We start from the raw sequence: 19814 nt of genomic DNA on the forward strand, positions 1-19814 counted from the left end.
AAGTCTTGTGTAAAAATATGTAATAGTTTGCAAGTTATAGCCCGGAAAAGAACCCTACCAAGAAAAATACGAAGTCAAACTTTTTTCCATGGAAACCAGAAAAATTAAAAATGTTAGAAATCTCTAATAGGCAAAAGGCACCAGTTCCGCACCCAAGTGATATGTGTGCAAAGTTTGGTTAAGAAATATTAAATGGGTTTTGAGTTCTGCTTCAGGAATGAAACGTGATGAACAGAATGACGGACGGACGGAAAGATCCCATTCCTATGTTCCCCTCATAACACATAACATAACACAATTTATAACTAACATGGTGAAGATACAGGTGGTAAGATACTAAATCCGTACGTCACACGTGTGTCGTACAAGGTTGACCTTGTTTTATTCGTTTTGATTCTATAACCGTGACCTCTGTCACACCTGGACTACTTTTTTCATTCATAAAAAATCGTGAGACGTCATTCATTTTGAAACGACAAGGCAGACCTGAAGCAATCCCATGAGTGCGATAGATATTTACAAACTTTTTTTAAACAAAACATGATAGTCACACATCAAATTCTGTTTGCATTCTATATAGGTTATGCATAGAGCTTCTACATACATTATATAATCGAGCTGTATATATTTACAATGTACGACTACCAACCAATACATCGTGGGTTCCCATGAGAGTGACGCACTCGACCACTTTCGCATCTTTCAATTTGATTTAACATAAGCGTGGTGAAATGAAGCCAGTTTAAACTATCTGGACAGATATCGAGACTTACTTGGGATGATCCGGTTGTGCCAGTGTCCCCTTCGAAGCGTATTTTGTGGCAGTGTTTCGGGAGTTGTTTGTTCACGACTGCACGATCAGATTACTCAAAATGAACATTTCCGATACATATCATTTGAAAACTATGTAGAAGAGTGCCTGACTTCTGATTAAATATCCCAAAATTGAACAATAACGTACATTCCCTTTCTCTAGCGTAAAACGCTGTGAGTAGATCACGCTTGCCCTTTGATCGTTTGAAGCTGTCACTGACATGCAAGCAGACTTGAGTTTGTTGCTTTTCAGGTCTTCATTATAGGGTGGTACAGTTAACATGAATGTCTTTGGCGAACACTCTGATTTCCCTCTTCCAAAATGGTACGGACATGATATAAATTCAGCTGATAGATCAAGGAAACTGAACCATTTTGATTGCACAGATGGGACCCCGGCAGTACGAGTGACCAACTGTTGGTCCGATATTCAAAGCGCGGCGCTAATGTGACTTCTCAAATTTTCTTATAGATGTCCTGCGTACCAGGTGCTTGAGTAACCATATGTTGAAGAAATTTTTCCAAAAAGATCTTTAGAGTCAGTGCTGTTTTGTTTGTAAACACAACTTCAAGCGCATGTTGTTAATGCGTATGCATAGAAATGTTAACAATTTCAAATGTCAACATTTTGGGGATATATCACTCATGAACTTTCTATGGTATCTAATGAGAATGAGAGTAGTATTCTCAATGTATGTGAGTTTCTGAAGAATGTAAACATGATAAGTATCAATTCATTACTTGAATCCATCACTTACCTTTGTGAATAAGACTGTCAGGTGTGTCTCACTTCCTAGAATCCAAATAGGGTACTTGGGGTTCTTCAGAAACCAGCCTACCTGAATGAAACCATTCCAACATATTAGCAGGGACAAACAGGAACACCAATAAGAGGGATGAAGAACTAAGCTTTGCAATAAGTATATTCACAGAGCCTACAGAGAGGAGTTTCACAAGAGTTCAACAATTTCACAACTGGAGACGTTAAGCAGGTATATTTTAACGACACACATTTGACCTCTTCCTTATCCAGATAACAATGCTCCATAGTCTGATAGTAGTGGAGTCCAATGCAAGGTGAGTGGCAAGTCATCATGTAATCACCTCACAGTAGCGCAGGTGCTCCAACAACGTAAGGAAGCCCACGGGGGATTGTTTCTTGATGCCCTGCAGCCCTGGATAATAACACACGTGTAATAAGGAAACAATAACATAGATGTAATAAGGAAACATTACACACATGTAATAAGGAAACAATAACACACATGTAATAAGGAAACAATAACACACATGTAATAAGGAAACATTACACACATGTAATAAGGAAACAATAACATAGATGTAATAAGGAAACATTACACATAAAATAAGGAAACAATAACGCGGATGTAATAAGGAAACATTACACACATGTTATAAGGAAACAATACACATGTAATAAGGAAACAACAAGAAAGAAGTGAGCAAAGCTCACATACCCCCGTTATCCCCCCTGGTCAACAACAAATAGTAAATAGTTTGTTAATTAATGAAATATTACATATTTCTAACCCCCCCCCCCCAAATCTCCCATGTTACCAGTGTTAACTACGAGGAAGTAGATCACCATGAACACCTTTGAATAAAAATTTGATTGAGGAGTTATAAGAAGAATTATCAAAAGGACCAAAAATTGTTGATATAAAAACACATAAAAAATGGAACAATATCATATAAGAAAATCAATAAATTAATAATTTCCATCTAGCCTTAACAGATATGGTAAAGAATTCATAAATTCAAACTATCACAAAGCACAGATACTTATGATGATCTACATGTGTGGAAACAATTTTTGAAAATATATTAGCTATACAAACCAGTCATCAAAATTTCTAAATTCCATCATGTTTCCAAGAAAACAGCAAAAGACAAAACTTTCAGAATGTTATAAAAGATAAAAAAAAACAATCATAGCGGTTAATGTAGCAAGTTTGCTGAAGCTAGAATACATAATATTGTAAACATGGATCGTACAAAAACTCTACCCAAAATTTATGGTTAAAAAGTTATGGGCTGTACAAAATACCCACCCTAAAAGTTTAAGTTTCTAATGTTTCCATGGAAACGGCAAAAATTAAAAAATTCAGAATCTTCAAACTAGCAAAAGGCACAAGTACTCATTGTGGTTAATGTGTGTAGAAAGTTTGGTGAAGCTAGGGTGCATAGTTAAAAAGATATAGGCCGTACAAAACACCCACCCTAAAAGTTTAAGTTTTTTCATGTTTCCATGGAAACGGCAAAAATTAAAAAGTTCAGAATCTTCAAACTAGCAAAAGGCACAAGTACTCATTGTGGTAAATGTGTGTAGCAAGTTTGGTGAAGCTAGGGTGCATGGTTAAAAAGTAATGGGCCGTACAGAAGCTCGGACGGAAGGACGGACGGAAGGACGGAAGAACGGAATGCTATATACCCCCGATTTACTTTGTAAACGGGGGTATAATAACACACATGTAATAAGGAAACAGTAACACGCAGCAGGGCAACAGTTGATCAACATTGTAGCTGCAATATATCTGTCATGCATAATGAAACAACCTATGTATGTATACAGTGAGTGAGTATGGTTTTACGCCGCTTTTAGCAATATTCCAGCAATATCACGGCGGGGGACACCAGAAATGGGCTTCACACATTGTACCCATGTCGGGAATCGAACCCGGGTCTTCGGCGTGACGAGGGAACGCTTTAACCACTAGGCTACCCGACGGCCCCATGTATGTATACAAAAATCTCACAATAGTTATCATTGTTAGCAATTCAAAGATAATCACTTGTATTACATCATTGCCATAAATTGCCCATTTTGGCTAACATTACACAAATAAAAGAAATCAAATTTTCATCAGAAGTCCTCTTCACTGTCAACTATACATATCAGTTGTGACAGTAATAGTATCCCACCTTCCATAGCACCCAGAATGTGCAAGGATGGAAACCCTTGCTTCCTTCCAACATCTATCCAAGATGCATATTATGCTCCAGATGTAAAAAAGGTGGTATTCTTTGAATTTATTTACATTGATAGCTATTGTTTGATAATTCTTGTGAATACCCAACCTCCATTACATCATTGCGAGAATATACCCCAGGGATCAGTGGCTTCTGACATCTTGGAAAACCCTGGATTGTTAAAAGTCTTCAGTAATAAAAGTGGGAGTGACCCCAAATCCAAACTCATACCTTCCTTCCTGTTCTAGTTGTTTGACAATTAATGGGAGTACATAATTCCAAACATCACAGGTCTTGAGTCATGAGTGTGTCCCTTCTGAACTAACTCCTGTCTAATCAGTGAACTTCCTTGCCAGATGGTACAAATGTTTTCTTGGGAGAATCCATGAAAAGTAGCACTTAAGGTTGAATGAGCATGTGTCTGCTTGGCTTGGTTCACCAGGGTATGTAGCACATATCAACATGTCGACATCTTGTGTGTAGAGTGTCAGGGATATTCTCTGGAAACTGTAGGAGGAGTTGATTTCACAAGCTTAGTACCCTCTGTAAAACGGACAGACGGACGGACGGACTGCGCCACGACATAATCCCCCTTCGGCCATTCTGGCCCGGCGGGGGATAAAAAGCAGAATATAGGAGTAATCAAAATCAATGGCAAAACAAGCAAATACAATGTATTTTAGAGAGGTAATATTTGTTTGGAAAAACTACCACGTGTAAAAACAAAACTAGCTGATTATGAGTAATATCCTGGTGAAGTCAGTCAAAACAACAAACACAGCCACTTTTGTTTCAGGCCAATTATCTGAAAATAGGATTTTTTTTAAATCCCACACTTCATATGCCATTCAAAGAAGCCACACTCATACTAGATAGAAAATGCTTATTTATCTGGAAATCTGGACTGTCACACATTTACTCTAGTTGATGCCCTTTACCAGTTATTCAGAAGTACTTCAGGTAACTGTTTACCTAGGCATGTGCTACGTACCACATGCACAGTGATGGGGAACTGGTCATTAAACGACAAACACCATAAGCAACTGCAAATGTTTTGATGAAAGTGGGAATCAAACTTTAGAGTTTTGTTTTGAATTCCCAACCTCTCTATCGACTGCGCTGAACACCAACCAGCAATCGTTGTGGAATATTTCATGTTACTGCTTGAATGATACACAAAACAATAAAACATGCTAATATCACTTGTTAACTTATCTGGACATTCAAAAGGCCAGAACAGGTACAGTAATAACATGGATATCTTAACTTAAGTCCTACTTCTATCTTGTTCAGTTGTTGCAACTTTTAGGAAAATCAGATAGCATCTTGGTTTCACTTGAACAGGTTGCAAGTTCATGCAGTTAACAAGAATGTATGAACCAATGAGAGCCTTTGTTCCAGTGCTTTTTTAGTTAAAGCTTTGTTATTCAAACCAGTTACCGGTAATTGAAAACTTACATATGTATGTAAAACCGATAAAATTTATCCAACAAGTTTGAAAATAGAGACAAATTCTTTGCATCTCCCATAGAAAATAATTGTTGTTTGACAAAACTGGTGGAATTAATGGATGTCCAGGATATACTGCAAGATGAACTTCCTGATTACGTGGAGAAGAAAGTACATGATGGAAGTGGCTCCCATTTCGTAACTGAAGCCCAATGTCATATGTTTACTGACAACGTTTTTATTCATAATGATCAAGACAAATGGTCAGCTGGTCTTCAAACAGTATTTCCAATAAACTAAATTGATGAAGTTAATCAAATTGAAGGGCATTGATGGATATGATCTGCCCCTTGACTTACGTAAACCAGACACATCCTTGTCATTGTCCCACACGTTGGAGATTGCCTTGCCCGTCAGGAGGAGGTTAATCAAACTCTGGCTGCAACAAATGTTGAATATTTTGTAAGTACATCATACCATGCTACAGTTCATTGACACACAGATTCTTGCTGTTTGGATTCTGATTGGTTATGAAATATTTTGATTGAAGCTTCCAATTGTTAGTGTGGTCCTTTTACTAGCTATTGTCTTATTACCTCTAGCACAAAATGCAGGTGTCCTTGCAGAATGTACATACAAAAGGTAAATGTTCTTAGCAAAATATTCCTTTCATTCTCACGTGTTAGGGATGATTTCACACAACCCTGAAAACAACTCAATCCTCATGAGGATACAGTTGGTTGGTTGGTTGTTAAACGCCTAACTCAGCAATATTCCAGCTATATGATGGCGGTCTGTAAATAATCGAGTCTTCACCAGACAATCCAGTGATTGATATCATGAGCATCAATCCTAGCATTTGGGATCGATGACATGCATCAACCAAGTCAGCGAGCCTGACCACCCGATCCTATTAGTCGCCTCTTACGACAAGCATAGTAACCTTTTAAGGCAAGCATGGGTTGCTGAAGACCTATTCATTATTCTACCCTGGATCTTCATAGGTCTCATGAGGATACAGAATCAACTACAAAGATATTCTGTATAATGCTGTTGTGATTATGATGACACACTGATGGTAGTTGTAAGGAAATATTATCCCTTGTGCTAAGTTATGTAAAGAATGTCAAAATTAAATACAGCACTCTACAAGTGAATAAACATGATAAAGTCAGATTGTTCTGTTGATAGACTATTTCAAGTAAGTCTAAAGCTTCCAGCAAAAGTCTTGATTTCATAAGGAATTCCAAAGTGTTTAGGCTGTTTACAATTTGAAGTGATGAGCACCCAGCAGCGAGCTATGAAGCACATTAAAGCATGATCAAGACCACATCTTCAAATCACTGGAAGCACAAGCATAGCCACAGTTGAGGCTACCATAACCAGCTTCGTAACTAGACATACTCATAAGATCAAATGGAAATATCTTCATGGCAAGGAAAACAAGCACATCCCAATCATGGAAAGTGAGTGCTTATTTTCTGACTAGCAGTTCCCTCAATACCTGGTCAACAAGATCTAATAAAAACACTTAGAAACAAACGCTGACTGAAAATGGTCTGCAAACATTTCAACTCAAGTAAAATATTTTGTGCTTTGGTCCTGTCAGCTAACTGTCCAAAACTCCAGTCATTCTTGTTTCAGGAAACTGTGGTATTACCAGGATAGGCAACTTTATCAGAAAAGCCTTGTTATTATGTACATTTGCATTGCACTGAATCCACAAAAAGAATGCTTATAGCACATACAAAGCACATAAAGTTCTACATTCACATTTCCATATAATCCCGCTGGGTACCCATTCACTGTTGGGTGAAGTCACTTGTCAAAGGCAACATCATGTTCCATAACCTCAGTTTCAGTGTGGGCAATACCTAACTCTAGAAGCTCTCACGAGGAGTGCCCTCACCAGAAGTGTGATCCACAAAATTCAAACTCAACTGAACTATTGTGACAAGCCTTTGGAATGCATAAACTGAACAAGAGCACCCCCTTCATAGAAAACATACTGACACCTCAATGTTAATCTCATCATATGTAATATGGCCCTCCAGTTAAAATGGCACTGCAAATGTCACCCAGGCTGGCCTGGTGAAAACACCACATTGTAAGCATGTCATATTCATAATAATTGCATGTTGTGAATATTGGTTTAATGATAAATGCTTGCATGATGAATGGTAAGATAATGTCTTCACCATATTCCATTTTGTATGTTATTATAGATATGGTGCTGGTTTTTTTTCTAATTTGGTGCAGTTTTCACGAGGAAAAAATTTGTGGCTTTTTGGTGCAGTGTGTTTCTTGCCTGATCCTGTCCCCCCGTTTATTAGCTCCATGATAGTACCTACCTTCCATGGCCATATGTGCCATCTATGAGAGCTTCAGAGGGATCCTCCACCTCATTCTTCACCTGTTCTATGCCCTGCAAATAGGAAAATATTCTTGCAATACATATATATGCCATACATGCATAATATCACTTAATATCTTTGTACTTTATTTATCATAACTTGGTATCTACAATTTGGATGATTTTCTACTGGATGAGAAGACGTGTTTTTTAGTCCCTGTTATTTAAACACTAAGTTAATTAATGTGACAAAGTACTGACTCTCACATTTGGCAGGTTTTACTTACTGATTCATACTGGTGAATGTGTTAAATGATACTAACATGTACAAGAAGGTATTCAGTTTCATGGCAACAGTTTTCAAATCCGTTTTTAACCTCTTGAACAATTTTAGGTGTGATCATTATTTTTTAGCAGGCATGTGAAATTTCAAATTTACTGGTCCAATGGTAGGGGAAAGATGTTTACCAATGACAAACAGGCTTTACAAATAGCTGCCATGGCGGATATGTTTAAAATTGGGTCAGAACTTCTTGACCATATTGGTGTGTCCATATTGATGGGAACAGACATGTGGAGTTTCAGCTCCATTGGTGAAGAGCATCAGAAAAGATGTTTACAACAGACGACGAAAGGCGGACAAACAGAGCACGACAAAAGTTATTTGATTCTGGGCAGGTGAACTAAAATTTCATTATTTTCATGGCTATCCCTCACATATGATGTAACTTTTATAAGCAATAAAACCCTAGCCATACCAGGTGAACTGAACAAAAGACATGTGAGTACTTAACATTCTAGGTAAATCCAGATATGTTTGTATTTGTATACTTATCCTGCATTACTCCTTAATGCATTTACTGCTAGTTCTTGACAGAGAAAGAGCAGTGTGAGGTCTTGATGAAGAAGAAGTTGTTCTAACTATTTGTGTGGCTAATCCCATTACACAGCTCCCACAAAAGTGATGATGTGACTGATCAACACATTACTGCTAAAAACAGAGCAGCTGAAGACATCTTGGGGAGGCATCTCTGCAGCAAGTGGGCGACTTTAGATGAAGTAATGCAGGATAAGTATACAAAATTAAAAATAACTAGATTTTACTAGATGTTTTAACTTATCCTGCATTAATCCTTAATGCATCTTTATATTGGACAGTACAGAGGAGGGCATATCTTCAGATGTGATCATCAACAAAACTCTCTTGAAAACTCCCACAAATCAACAACGACAATGTCCGGCATCAACTGACCATTTCCTGTTGGAAGGAAACGAGAGAGTGAGGTATGCAGGATGTCGAGGTATCATTGCAGTTATAGAAATTAAACAGAGCTAAAGTCTAAAACTGACACACTGAGCTAATGCACATAGCATATAAACCTTCTAGTCTGGGGCGACACGCACCAGAGAGGTAGGAAGGTTGGACATAGGGAAGAGTCAATGGCGCTTCAGGGAAGTGACCTGCTGGGAAACCACCAAAGGGCCAAAGCTGTGGGTGCCTTCCATGTCTTCCAAGGTCTTGCAGGTAGTGACTTGATCTTGGTCATTCTGCGATCCATAGGAGCTGCCAGCACCGAATTGAAGGCAACCAGATAAGTAGTTTTGGTACTATCCTTGAGGTGACGCTTGTTGCAGAGATAGAGAAGAAATTGGGCCATAAATTTTGGTGATGCCGACATAGGGTGCTGTTTCATATCCTTACAGAAGGATTCAAAGGAACACCACTTGTCATCATTGAGAGTATGTGCCGAAGTTCTATGTGCCAAGTAACCCTTATAAGTAGTACAGGTGGGATCAGGATATGCTTTTAGGCCTATCCAGGGAATGCTGAATGTGTTGTCTTGCCAAGCCAGATGGTCCGGGACCAGAGAGATGTAGGTCCGGAGTTGATATATTCTGGCTGGTGGCAAATAGGTTGATAAGTGGCAGGCCAGATCACTGGCACCCAGGGTGAAGGCATCGTTGGTTGCGACAACCAAGGAGAGAGGAGAGTGGAGAGAGAGAGAGAGAGAGAGAGAGAGAGAGAGAGAGAGAGAGAGAGAGAGAGAGAGAGAGAGAGAATAATCTGGCACCATCACAATGCCGTACATTTGGCGCACAGGGGGGAGGATTTATTGCCCCAGCATTTTGAGCAACGCAACATATCATTTCAAAGAATTAGACAAACGTTGCAAGCATGATAGACACATGTCCAAAAAAGAAAGAATGAAAGGCATGTAATTATAGAAATATTTGAGTAAATTTTAGAGAGAAAATTACAATATAAGGAGTTTAATCATACACTTAAAATGCCCAGAAAAAAACCCATATATAGCACGTGAACAAGAGCTAAGACAGGCATATTGAAATATCAAAGCACAAGACATGAATACATGACAACATGGCAAAACAACATGGCAGATGGTACAACACACTCACGAAGGGAAAGAGCCATAATAAGGCAACAATTTCGCTAATGTAAGCCTGAACGGACCACCCTAGTACACCAGGCTATGTATATACAATTGAGAACGTATTGGTTATCAAAGGATAACCTATGGTATAGGATGCTATCTGGTTCTTCAAACTGGGGAGCTCTATTCTCAAACATCTGTACAATCTGATGACTAGCAGTGATGTGATTACATATGATGTTGTCACTTCCGGTCACGAGGTAGCTGTGGGGGGAAGAGAGCCACACAACTGGTTTGTACAATTTCTGTAGCCAGGACCAGCTCTTCCAATTCAAACGAACAGCAGTAGAAGCATTAAGGTAGTAATGCAGGATAAGATATAAAATCATTTTATTTATATTTAAATACCTCACTGCTATCTTATAACACCACACAAATGGAAAGCAAATCCTCAACTGATTTTCAATTATACATATCAAAGTATATTTGATATGTGTACAATCTATGAAAGGTTTAGAAATGTGTGTTGCTTCTAATTTTGATGTGTATGACTACTGTGACAGAACAAGGACTGAAATAGCATCTTTTCCCACGTCTCCAGGCCCAGCAACCTGTGCATCACTTACTGTCAACTCAATAATCATTCTTTTAAATTTTGGAGGAATTTATTTTCTTATTTTATTCAACTACCTACACTGAATCTAGGAAACTAACTAATAAAACATAAATTGCACTTCAGACCCATGTTCATATTACTGGGTCAGGTTGCCTAAAACAGACATTTCACATGATGTCCCTATTGAGGAGAAAATTTTACGTTGCAATTGCTCCCTGGTGTTAGTAAGAGGTGGTGCCAGTCTTACCTTGGTCAATAAGATGGAATATAGATACAACAACACTCCATAGTCTCCCTGGTACTGACGGAAGAGTTTCTTCAGGGATATCCTCAAATGATTTTCCTCATTACATTTTATACATCTGCAAATAACATTGATTTAATAAACAAAAGCAATCATTTTTACATATTCAATACAGCAAAATTGCGCACACCTATTTATCCAAGTACTCACAGGCACCCTTGATGATCAGTTTACAGCCTAAAATTGATCCATTAATAATGGAACAATAAGTTCACAGGTTAAATTGTAGTCAATATAATAAACATTGGCTGTATTGAAGGCAAACGTCTACCCAATGGCAAAACCTTTGGCCATGTTTACAGTGAATGCCATAGAAATCGTGCGCATGGAAGGGGAGACAACTCACTTGAGCTTGGCATGGAATGTCTCCTGGTCCAGTTTTCTTCTTTTGGGGCTACGCTGGCCTGTTTCCTGAGAGTCGGCTGCTGATGTATGAGCCTCCATGTCACAGTCATCCATACACACAAGGGTGTAGTTGTCCTGAGCCACCTGACACACCATCTCCAACAAAGCCTCAAAAAGATATTCTGAAGCCTCCTCACCTACAAACAACAATTTCATTAAAATACAAAATATACATTTATCATCCCTGGAAAGGGCGGAACATGGAACAAGGCTTATTGCTGAATTGTTGTCAGTCAGTACAACACAAAGAAATGGTGTTGGCTTACAACCAGTGGGAAAAGATAAAAGAGATTGAAATGGATGTTGGGAATTGCATAAACTTTCCCTAAATGTACTTGAAATATGCAATATAGGTACACCTGAGTCATGGTTCCCGGAGATGCAGAATCATGCATCTGATATGCAATCACTTTCAGTTAGTTCACAGAGACAACACAGCAGACATGTCAAATGGTTATCCATTAGCTCATCATCATACCTGATATTCAGTGAAACAGATCGCTCGTGCTTTAGGCCCAGGCAAATAGAATTGTTCTCAAGCTGATAGTAAATGGCAAACACTAGCTTGTTGGGCTACTACGATCCAGACTCATCCAAACATAACATTCCTGACATCTATCAGTGAAATTATATTCTGTGTTATACTTCTCAGGGAATTGCTGTTTTGATTGCAAAAGTTCTATACTGACATAAAACATTCAAATAAAAACAATAAAACGTTTAACAAGTCAAAGAATAGCATTTATGATATTATGTATCCTTTCCTCAATAACTATATATTCAATTCAAGGTGTCAATAGAGGTTATCTGATCATTATGGTAAATAGATGGCAAGTTGGTGCAATCTGTTATTCAGTTCATACATGATTTTGCCAAAATTAATGAAAAGAATATTTATTGAAATGTTTCTTTTGACATACAGCAAATAATAACAAGAAGAACAAATTAATAATTCTATTTATTTATTTTATTGATGACAACTGTAAATGGCTCAATGATTAGGAGCTGGTTTTGCACAGCCAACCAGCCAAAACACAGGGTACTCTGGTGCTGGAACATGGGATTACACAACACTTGAAAATATCAAACAATAGTTATCATTGTAAATAATTCAAAGAATACTACCTCTAATACATCAGTCTTAAATCCTGTATTTTGTCTGTTACAAGTATAATATAGACATTTATTATATTTGTATACTTATCCTGCATTACTCCTCAATGCATTTACTGCTTGCTTTTGAAAGAAATGAAGCTGTGATTTTGAGATTTGTCCTGCTGAAGTGAAACAAGGACCATATTGCTCACCTCTATTTTTGCGCAATCATGACAAAATATACATTTGCATTGTACATGTATATAATACTGCAAATATTTCGTAATTTTGACTGACAGCATGAATGTGTACTTCTCTAGATACAAATGTAGCATAAAGATCTGAACCGTTTCCATGTTATGATCCAGGATCTAAGTTTCCAGATATACCCCAGGGCGAATCCTATTGGCATAAATGTATTATTCTCTTCATAACAAACAAATGTATACAATGTATGTGTTTTTTATAGGGTGAGGATAATATTGGTTTGCATGTTATGGTCAAGGTTCTAACTCCTTATGAACAGAAAGGCCAGTCCTGGTAGCCATGGTAGCAGATATCTATCTCTTAGTTCCAGAGAAGAAGTCGTTTAAAGCAATATAGCCAAATTACCCCTATTACCCCGCCCCTCAGCCCCACCATATGTACAATTTTGAATCCCCTACACCTAGTGATGCTTCCAGTCAACTTTCGTTAATTTCCAATTAGTGGTTCAGAAGAAGAAGTCATTCATTGACGTACGGAGGACAGACGGACGACATGGCATAAGCTCATCTTGTTCCATCGGACCAGGTGAGCTAAAAAAGGAAATTCCATTCCATGAGCAGGACACCCAATCACCAGCTGCCACGTCATCCCGGGAGTGGTGACGTCCCGGAACTTTCATATTACTGTTGGCCACATATAAATTGTATGAAGTTTTCATGGGGAGGCAAGTGTGTGACAGGTGGGGCCTTAGATGTAGCAATGCAGGATAAGTATACAAATATGAAAAATGTCTAGATTACACCTTATTACTCCTTATCACATCTGAATCCGATGGTATGGAGGTGGGGATATCTTTAGATAAGTACTCAATAAACACTCTCACGACCAGTAGTCATGTCAGTCATACGGCGCAATCCTTCTGCGTAGATTGTTACCTGATCAACAAACCCTGTCCAAGGAAAGGTAACAAGAGTATGAGTACATCCAGGTAAACAAACAGTAAGAGACAATAGCGTGTCCTAGGGTCTTAAAACTGGATAACCAAGCCAAGAGTGGGAAAAACAGGGAAAAAACCCCTTTACCAAGGGACCTCGATGTCTTCTTAAACCACATTTCACTGGTAGTGTCCGCGTCTGACCTCCAAAAATATCCTTCCATGATGGCACTAATTGAATAATTACTGTGAAGAGCAATCAAGGCAATCACCCAAATCTCAAGGATTTTTTTTAGCTCTCGGCAGCTCAAGATAAGCAATCTCGGATCAATGCCAGATCCCATGTTGGCAACATAAATGCGCTCCCTAACCAGTCCGAGGCACGATGTAACTGTCATGGGAAGAATAATAAATTCGAGGCTGTATTCAGTACATAAAGTTGAATATACAAATCTTGGGTCTGAAAGAGTGTACCCTTTGAAGTAAGGTGATCATTTCCAACCCGTGAATGTCGTATAAAACGTTCCCATTCTTATATCGAGGTGACGATGAAGAAAAGTTCCTCGTTACTCCGAGTATTGCCATCAGAGGTGGCGTAACAGTTGTGGGAAGAATCATAAAGTCAATGCTTATCTTGTAGATAAGGCTGAATATATAAATATAATTCTTGGACCTGAAAGATCATACTGTGCAAAGTAATCATTGCGTTGTACAAGCTCCTGTTCTTATATCGAGGAGACTATAAAAGAAGGTGCCTCTTCAGGCTTACAAGGTGGGATAGCTGTATTAACCTTAGGTAGAAGCGGTACATAAGGCGCTGAAGGCGATGGTGTAGACTGCTGGTAGGTAAGTAGGAGGTCATAAAAAGATGAAGAGTGCAATGGCTCGAAGGGAGCCGAACATTGCAACTGTAAAACCACATTCAGATCCCTGAACTTCAGTTGAAACGGGTGCAGCAAAGTTTGTAATTATGTTATCTTCATAATTCTGCGATCTTCTGGAATGGCTAGTACTGAATTAATGGCTATCAGGTAGGTCAAGATGGTTGAGCCCTTGAGGTGACATTTGCTTTGTGGGAAGAGTAAAAATTCAGCCAAGAATTGTCGGGAAGCAGAAAATGCTTTTTGCCCGTTAAAAAAGGATATAATTTTTCACAGACTGTTGCTATTGAAATATCGAGTAAATATTGATCGACCTACCTGTGGCTTGAAGTATTTCAGTCACAAAAAGTCCTATCGACAAGTTTACAGGAGAAATGTTTTAATGAAAACAGTAAGTTCACTATTATTCAGTCCAACGATGGCAGTCTAAAACGGACTAAAGAAATATGCGCACATGACTCTGTTATAATGATAATAATGTATTCTTCATAAAACATCTAATCCACACACCAAAATCATATGGAGAAAATTCTAGATAACATTACACTTGCATTGCCATAGCCATTGTTCATGACATGGAGTCTGTACTAGGACATGTATACAGTTTTTTTACACTTTAGGGAAATAGAGGGAAACTATTTATTAGTTTAGATTGGGTGAATTACCGAACTGTCCAAGCTATGGGTTTTCAATTCATACCATCAAGTCTACGGTATGATAAATAAAACAAGAGGCCCATAGGGCCTGTTTCGCTCACCTGGATATTTACATAATATAAAGGTATTATTCTCTTCATAACAAACAAATGTATACAATGTATCTGTTTATTATAGGGTGGGGATAATATCGGTTTGCATGGTCAAGGTTTGGGAGTGCCGGACAGATGAACAGCAGGGCCAGTCCTGGTAGCTTATGTGCATTCCTCTCATTATACTCAGCAATTGTATATATGGTTATACCGTGGGGATCTTAACTGTGTCAAAGTCATAAACTCTTTTTGGATCCGCCCCGCAATCCCTTCGGGTGTCAGCCCCTCCATTTGTACAATTGTGAATTCCCATCGCCAGAGAATACTTCGAACAAAATATGGTTGATGTCCATCTCTTAGTACCAGTCATTTAAAGCAATATTGCCTAATTACCCTTTTGAGCCCTGCCCAGCCCCTCAATCCCCGGGGGAGGTGGGGGGTATTCAGCCCCTCCATTTCTTCAATTTGAATCCCCACCAGTGGAGAATGCTTCGTTTAAAGCAATAACGCCAAAGTACCCCTATTTACCCGCCCCTCAGTACCTTAGGGGGGGGGGGGGGGGGGGGGTGTCAGCCCCACCATTTGTACAATTTTGACTCCCCACCACCTAAGCATGCTTCCAGTCAAATTTCATTAATTTCCAATTAGTGGTTCTGAAGAAGAAGTCGTTTGAAGAAACGGACGGACGAACAAGGGACAACAGACATAAGCTCTCTCAGAGATTACGTTATATTAAGTTCATATACTAAAGTGCAATGAATATCCCGAATGGTAGTACTAAAAACTTGTAAAGGCGGCAATTGTCTGAGAATCGGAGACATATTTCCTGGATTAAAGGAGCATTGGTACATGTAGGTATGCATCCTGGCTGATCATCCCAATCCCAAGGCCTGAGCATCAGTGTCCAGCTCTAGGGCAAAATCCGAGATTGAGTTGTCAACGGTTGGCACACGTTGCTTGTGCAGTCGGTGTGCACAGCATACAATACCCCTTCCTGTACCTGACCGGTTACCTGGCTGACTAGATAATAGGTCGAAATACAATGTAATAATGTGCTGGTGACAAAGTTCTCTTTGTCACTGTTGTCCATAGGCAAAGTGGGAAACCGTCTCCAAGCCCTGGCTTCCAAGCTCAAATAGTCCCAGTGGCTACTGTTTAGTGCCCTTGAGAATTGTGAACCACAATCTTTCTGACGACCACTGACTTACAGTTGTTTCCTTCATGTACAATCTCTGACCCAAACCTGTGGTGGACCCGTGAAGATCCAGGGTAGAATAGGTCTCCAGTAACCCATGCTTGCCATAAAAGGTGACTATGCTTGTCGTAAGAGGCGACTAATTGGATCAGGTGGTCAGGCTCACTGACTTGGTTAATGCATGTCATTGTATCCCAATTGCCTGTGGTGACATAATCTTCAATTTACCATGGTGACTCTCTGGTCCAAGTCACCCTGCCATGATACTTGACTGATCTCCTCTATCACTTCTCACTGGCTGAATTAAACCTAGTTCACTAGTAATTACTCAAACTGAACATTCTCACTGAATGCAGGGTGAAAACAGCCAAATAACATGCTGTGACAACTCAAAACATTTAGTGATGTTAACGGTAGCACACACAAGAAATAAATGAGGTTTTCCTACCTTATGCATGCGCAAGACGCCGGGAAAGGAGATACAGTTAGTGTCTCAACTTGTTATCAATACAGGATTTAGGCAATGATGTAATAAAGGTTTTGTATTCATTGGATGTTTTTCCACGTTTTTCTTGGCTAGTGAATTTTCACCTGGGCTAGTGAAAGTTACAACACACTAGCACTGAGGCCTAGGACCTATTTTAGTTAATTTCTAATGCTCATATAGATTAAGATGTATAGTTAAACTGCTAATACTGATAGTTTGGATTATTCATAATCCTTGTCTGTGTATATCATTCAATAGTTGGATATATACCTACACTCTATTTATGAATGCAACCACCTGTTTTGAACCCATTCTAGCCCAACAGAAAACAATGTTTGATAAGATGATCTAAGATACCGGTACATGAGCTTGGTGTATGTCACACATTGCAACCATCTGATTCTCATTTTGATCCATTTTGAAAATGGGATTTAAACCCCTTGAACAACTTTGGGGTCTTAACTGGTGGGAACAAGTATGTGAAGTTTTTGCTTCATTGGTACAGCAGATTTTAGATTTTCCAAAATGTCTGTTTGATCAAGATTCCTGAAATAAACTTACTTCTACAAATGGTGACCATCTCACCTACCATTGCATACCAAGTTTCAAGCCTCCGGCCCTTTAAGTTTTGGAGAAGAGGTTATAAAAGGGTTTTCTTAATCAAAGAAACCTATCTGGAAGCAATACTGAAATTCAAATTTTGACTGACCTTGAACAACCTTGAACTGCTTATCATGCTTATAGTAACAAACATACACACATCAGCTGAATCCATCAATCCATTTGAAGAAGTTGAAAATGTAAAAAGTTTATGGACGATGACACAGTAATTGTTAGTGTTATCATATCAAATATTTTGATCTTGTGTCCAAACTGAGCAATACTACAATACCGGGGTACACAGGGGATGATGACTTTCGGACAACACAAGGTTTTCTTTGTGGTGCCTGTCCAATCTTCTTGTTACCTGTCACATCTGTAATGCTGTCCTTGGCAGTGGGTGAAAACAGAATTCTCTTGAGGAGGTATGCTTGTACTGGTGCAATGACAGCGCACGGTCCCCCTTCATACTGTATCAGTGCAGTGGCTTCATCATCACTGAATACCAAACCTGCAATATGGATATGAACATGTCTATCAAGCATATCTACAAGTTACTCCGTATCAACAGGATCACATTGGTAAGCTGACAATGATGATAAATCTTTCTTTTGATTATGTATGGTTAAACAATTCAAAACATATTGATCACAATATGCGTATGTTTTTAACTGCTTCCTCTTCAGCAAGATTAGTGATCATAATTGTTTTCCATTAAACACCAATCACATGACAAAAGTTTTCGAATAACATTCACTGACAGAACAAAAAAGACCAGTCTTGCAACATTTCAAGTATGAATAAAATTATTTTCTTCATTGTTATCATGTAAGTTTGTTACCATTGACATGAACCTGTAGTTGAGGTACAAACAGACAATGTAACGTCTCACAACAATGACATAATGTGTGGAACATGCTTGCTGCATGTAGGACCCAAGATCATCCTACACATCTGGTGGTTGTGCACACAGTATCGGTATACAGTACAGGCTAGAAATCTTGTGTTATTTGCTGAAAATGTCTACTGTAAGCATGGTAAGATGGGTGGCAACAAGTATTTTCATAATATATTCCAGTTTTTAATCAAAGTGACCAGGTGATGTGATGCACTTCGTGAGGTTCAACCCGTTTTATTACCATAAGGTCTTGATTATCGATCACGCCGTCTTTATTGGGCAAAGAGATTGGTGAATAGAAGGGACATAAATCGTAATAGCCACTGGTGGCGTCATGATAATAGAGCCACAAAATTCATGCCTAGACTTCTAAGTCTGTCCTTTCCTGTACCTCTTTGCAGAAAGGCATATGGTTCACAATACTGTAGGAAGTGACAGTCTCTTATTCAAATGATATACTACCTTCATGAAGGCCAATCACCAAGAAAGAAGACACGGCATGTAACAAGATCAAGAACAGGTTCTCCGATCCCAAACCTTCCCTGGTTGAATATCCTAGCAACACAGCTAAGACTTTTTTGTATAAAGTAAAACTGTATATACCGCAAGCCATCGTCTCCAAGTTGTCACTTCCTACCTAGAACCATATGCTGACACCTTGCATATACGAGTATGCAAATTATAACATTAATCAACGTCACACCAGCGCGTTATAATAAGCCTGAATACTCATGTGATATGAACAAATACAATAGAAATGTAGCAATAAAAAATGCATCTTTTAAGCAGAATGATGTGCAAAGACTGAGTTAATGAGGAGATTGCTACACAACCCAATCTCTATGGCAGAACTCTGACAACCATGAAACGTTTTCTAAATATCAATGATGATTTTGCATCGTGTATTGACTACAGTGAGAATGTCAAATTTTCATCTTGCATCCTTAAATAAGATAGAAACTCACCTGGGTCTGATGATATGTTTTTATGAGTTAGTAGATATTCCCGTAGCCATAATGCCGAATGGCATAGATCACTTAACACCACATTAATTTCCAGTAGACTTGGCAAGACAATATATTGGATCCAGCCATGTACAAGTACTGGTCGCCCAAGGGTGATCAATCACAGAAAACTAAAGAAACATTTTGAAAGTCAGCAACAGTTAAATAGTGATGAGTACACTAATGAATCATCCTGACCCAGATTATATAACATATAAAACAGCTGAAGTGTCAATAGGAAACTTTAATGATGTACTTGGACTGCGGTACTTGGACCTGACAAAGATATTGACAGTATTGGAAGTTACAATTTATGCCAACAGTTTGTAAGATGTAATTTATAAAAAGTTGCAAGTTCATGATACAAATATTTTTATTCTTAATAGATATACAATGTACTGTACATTCAAATAGCGGCACCATTACTGTGTCTGGGTGAGA

At 38.6% G+C, this 19814-nt stretch overlaps 1 protein-coding gene across 1 annotated transcript in view; it reads right to left on the reverse strand.

Moving 5' to 3' along the window:
- Positions 1 to 19814, reverse strand: part of LOC124119874 (ubiquitin carboxyl-terminal hydrolase MINDY-3-like) — a 74661-nt gene that overhangs the window by 48779 nt on the left and 6068 nt on the right. Inside the window, exons 2-8 of the mRNA XM_046482538.2 lie at positions 17839 to 17982; positions 11266 to 11461; positions 10863 to 10977; positions 7605 to 7678; positions 5613 to 5692; positions 1918 to 1988; positions 1572 to 1652 (exon numbers count right to left, since the gene is read on the reverse strand). Coding sequence (XP_046338494.1) covers positions 1572 to 1652; positions 1918 to 1988; positions 5613 to 5692; positions 7605 to 7678; positions 10863 to 10977; positions 11266 to 11461; positions 17839 to 17982 — 761 coding nt within the window. The remainder of the gene's footprint in view (positions 1 to 1571; positions 1653 to 1917; positions 1989 to 5612; positions 5693 to 7604; positions 7679 to 10862; positions 10978 to 11265; positions 11462 to 17838; positions 17983 to 19814) is intronic.

Source organism: Haliotis rufescens, unplaced genomic scaffold (genome assembly GCF_023055435.1).
Source record: "Haliotis rufescens isolate VD_foot unplaced genomic scaffold, xgHalRufe1.0.p SCAF_10, whole genome shotgun sequence".
In the NCBI taxonomy this organism is placed as follows: Eukaryota; Metazoa; Mollusca; class Gastropoda; order Lepetellida; family Haliotidae; genus Haliotis; species Haliotis rufescens.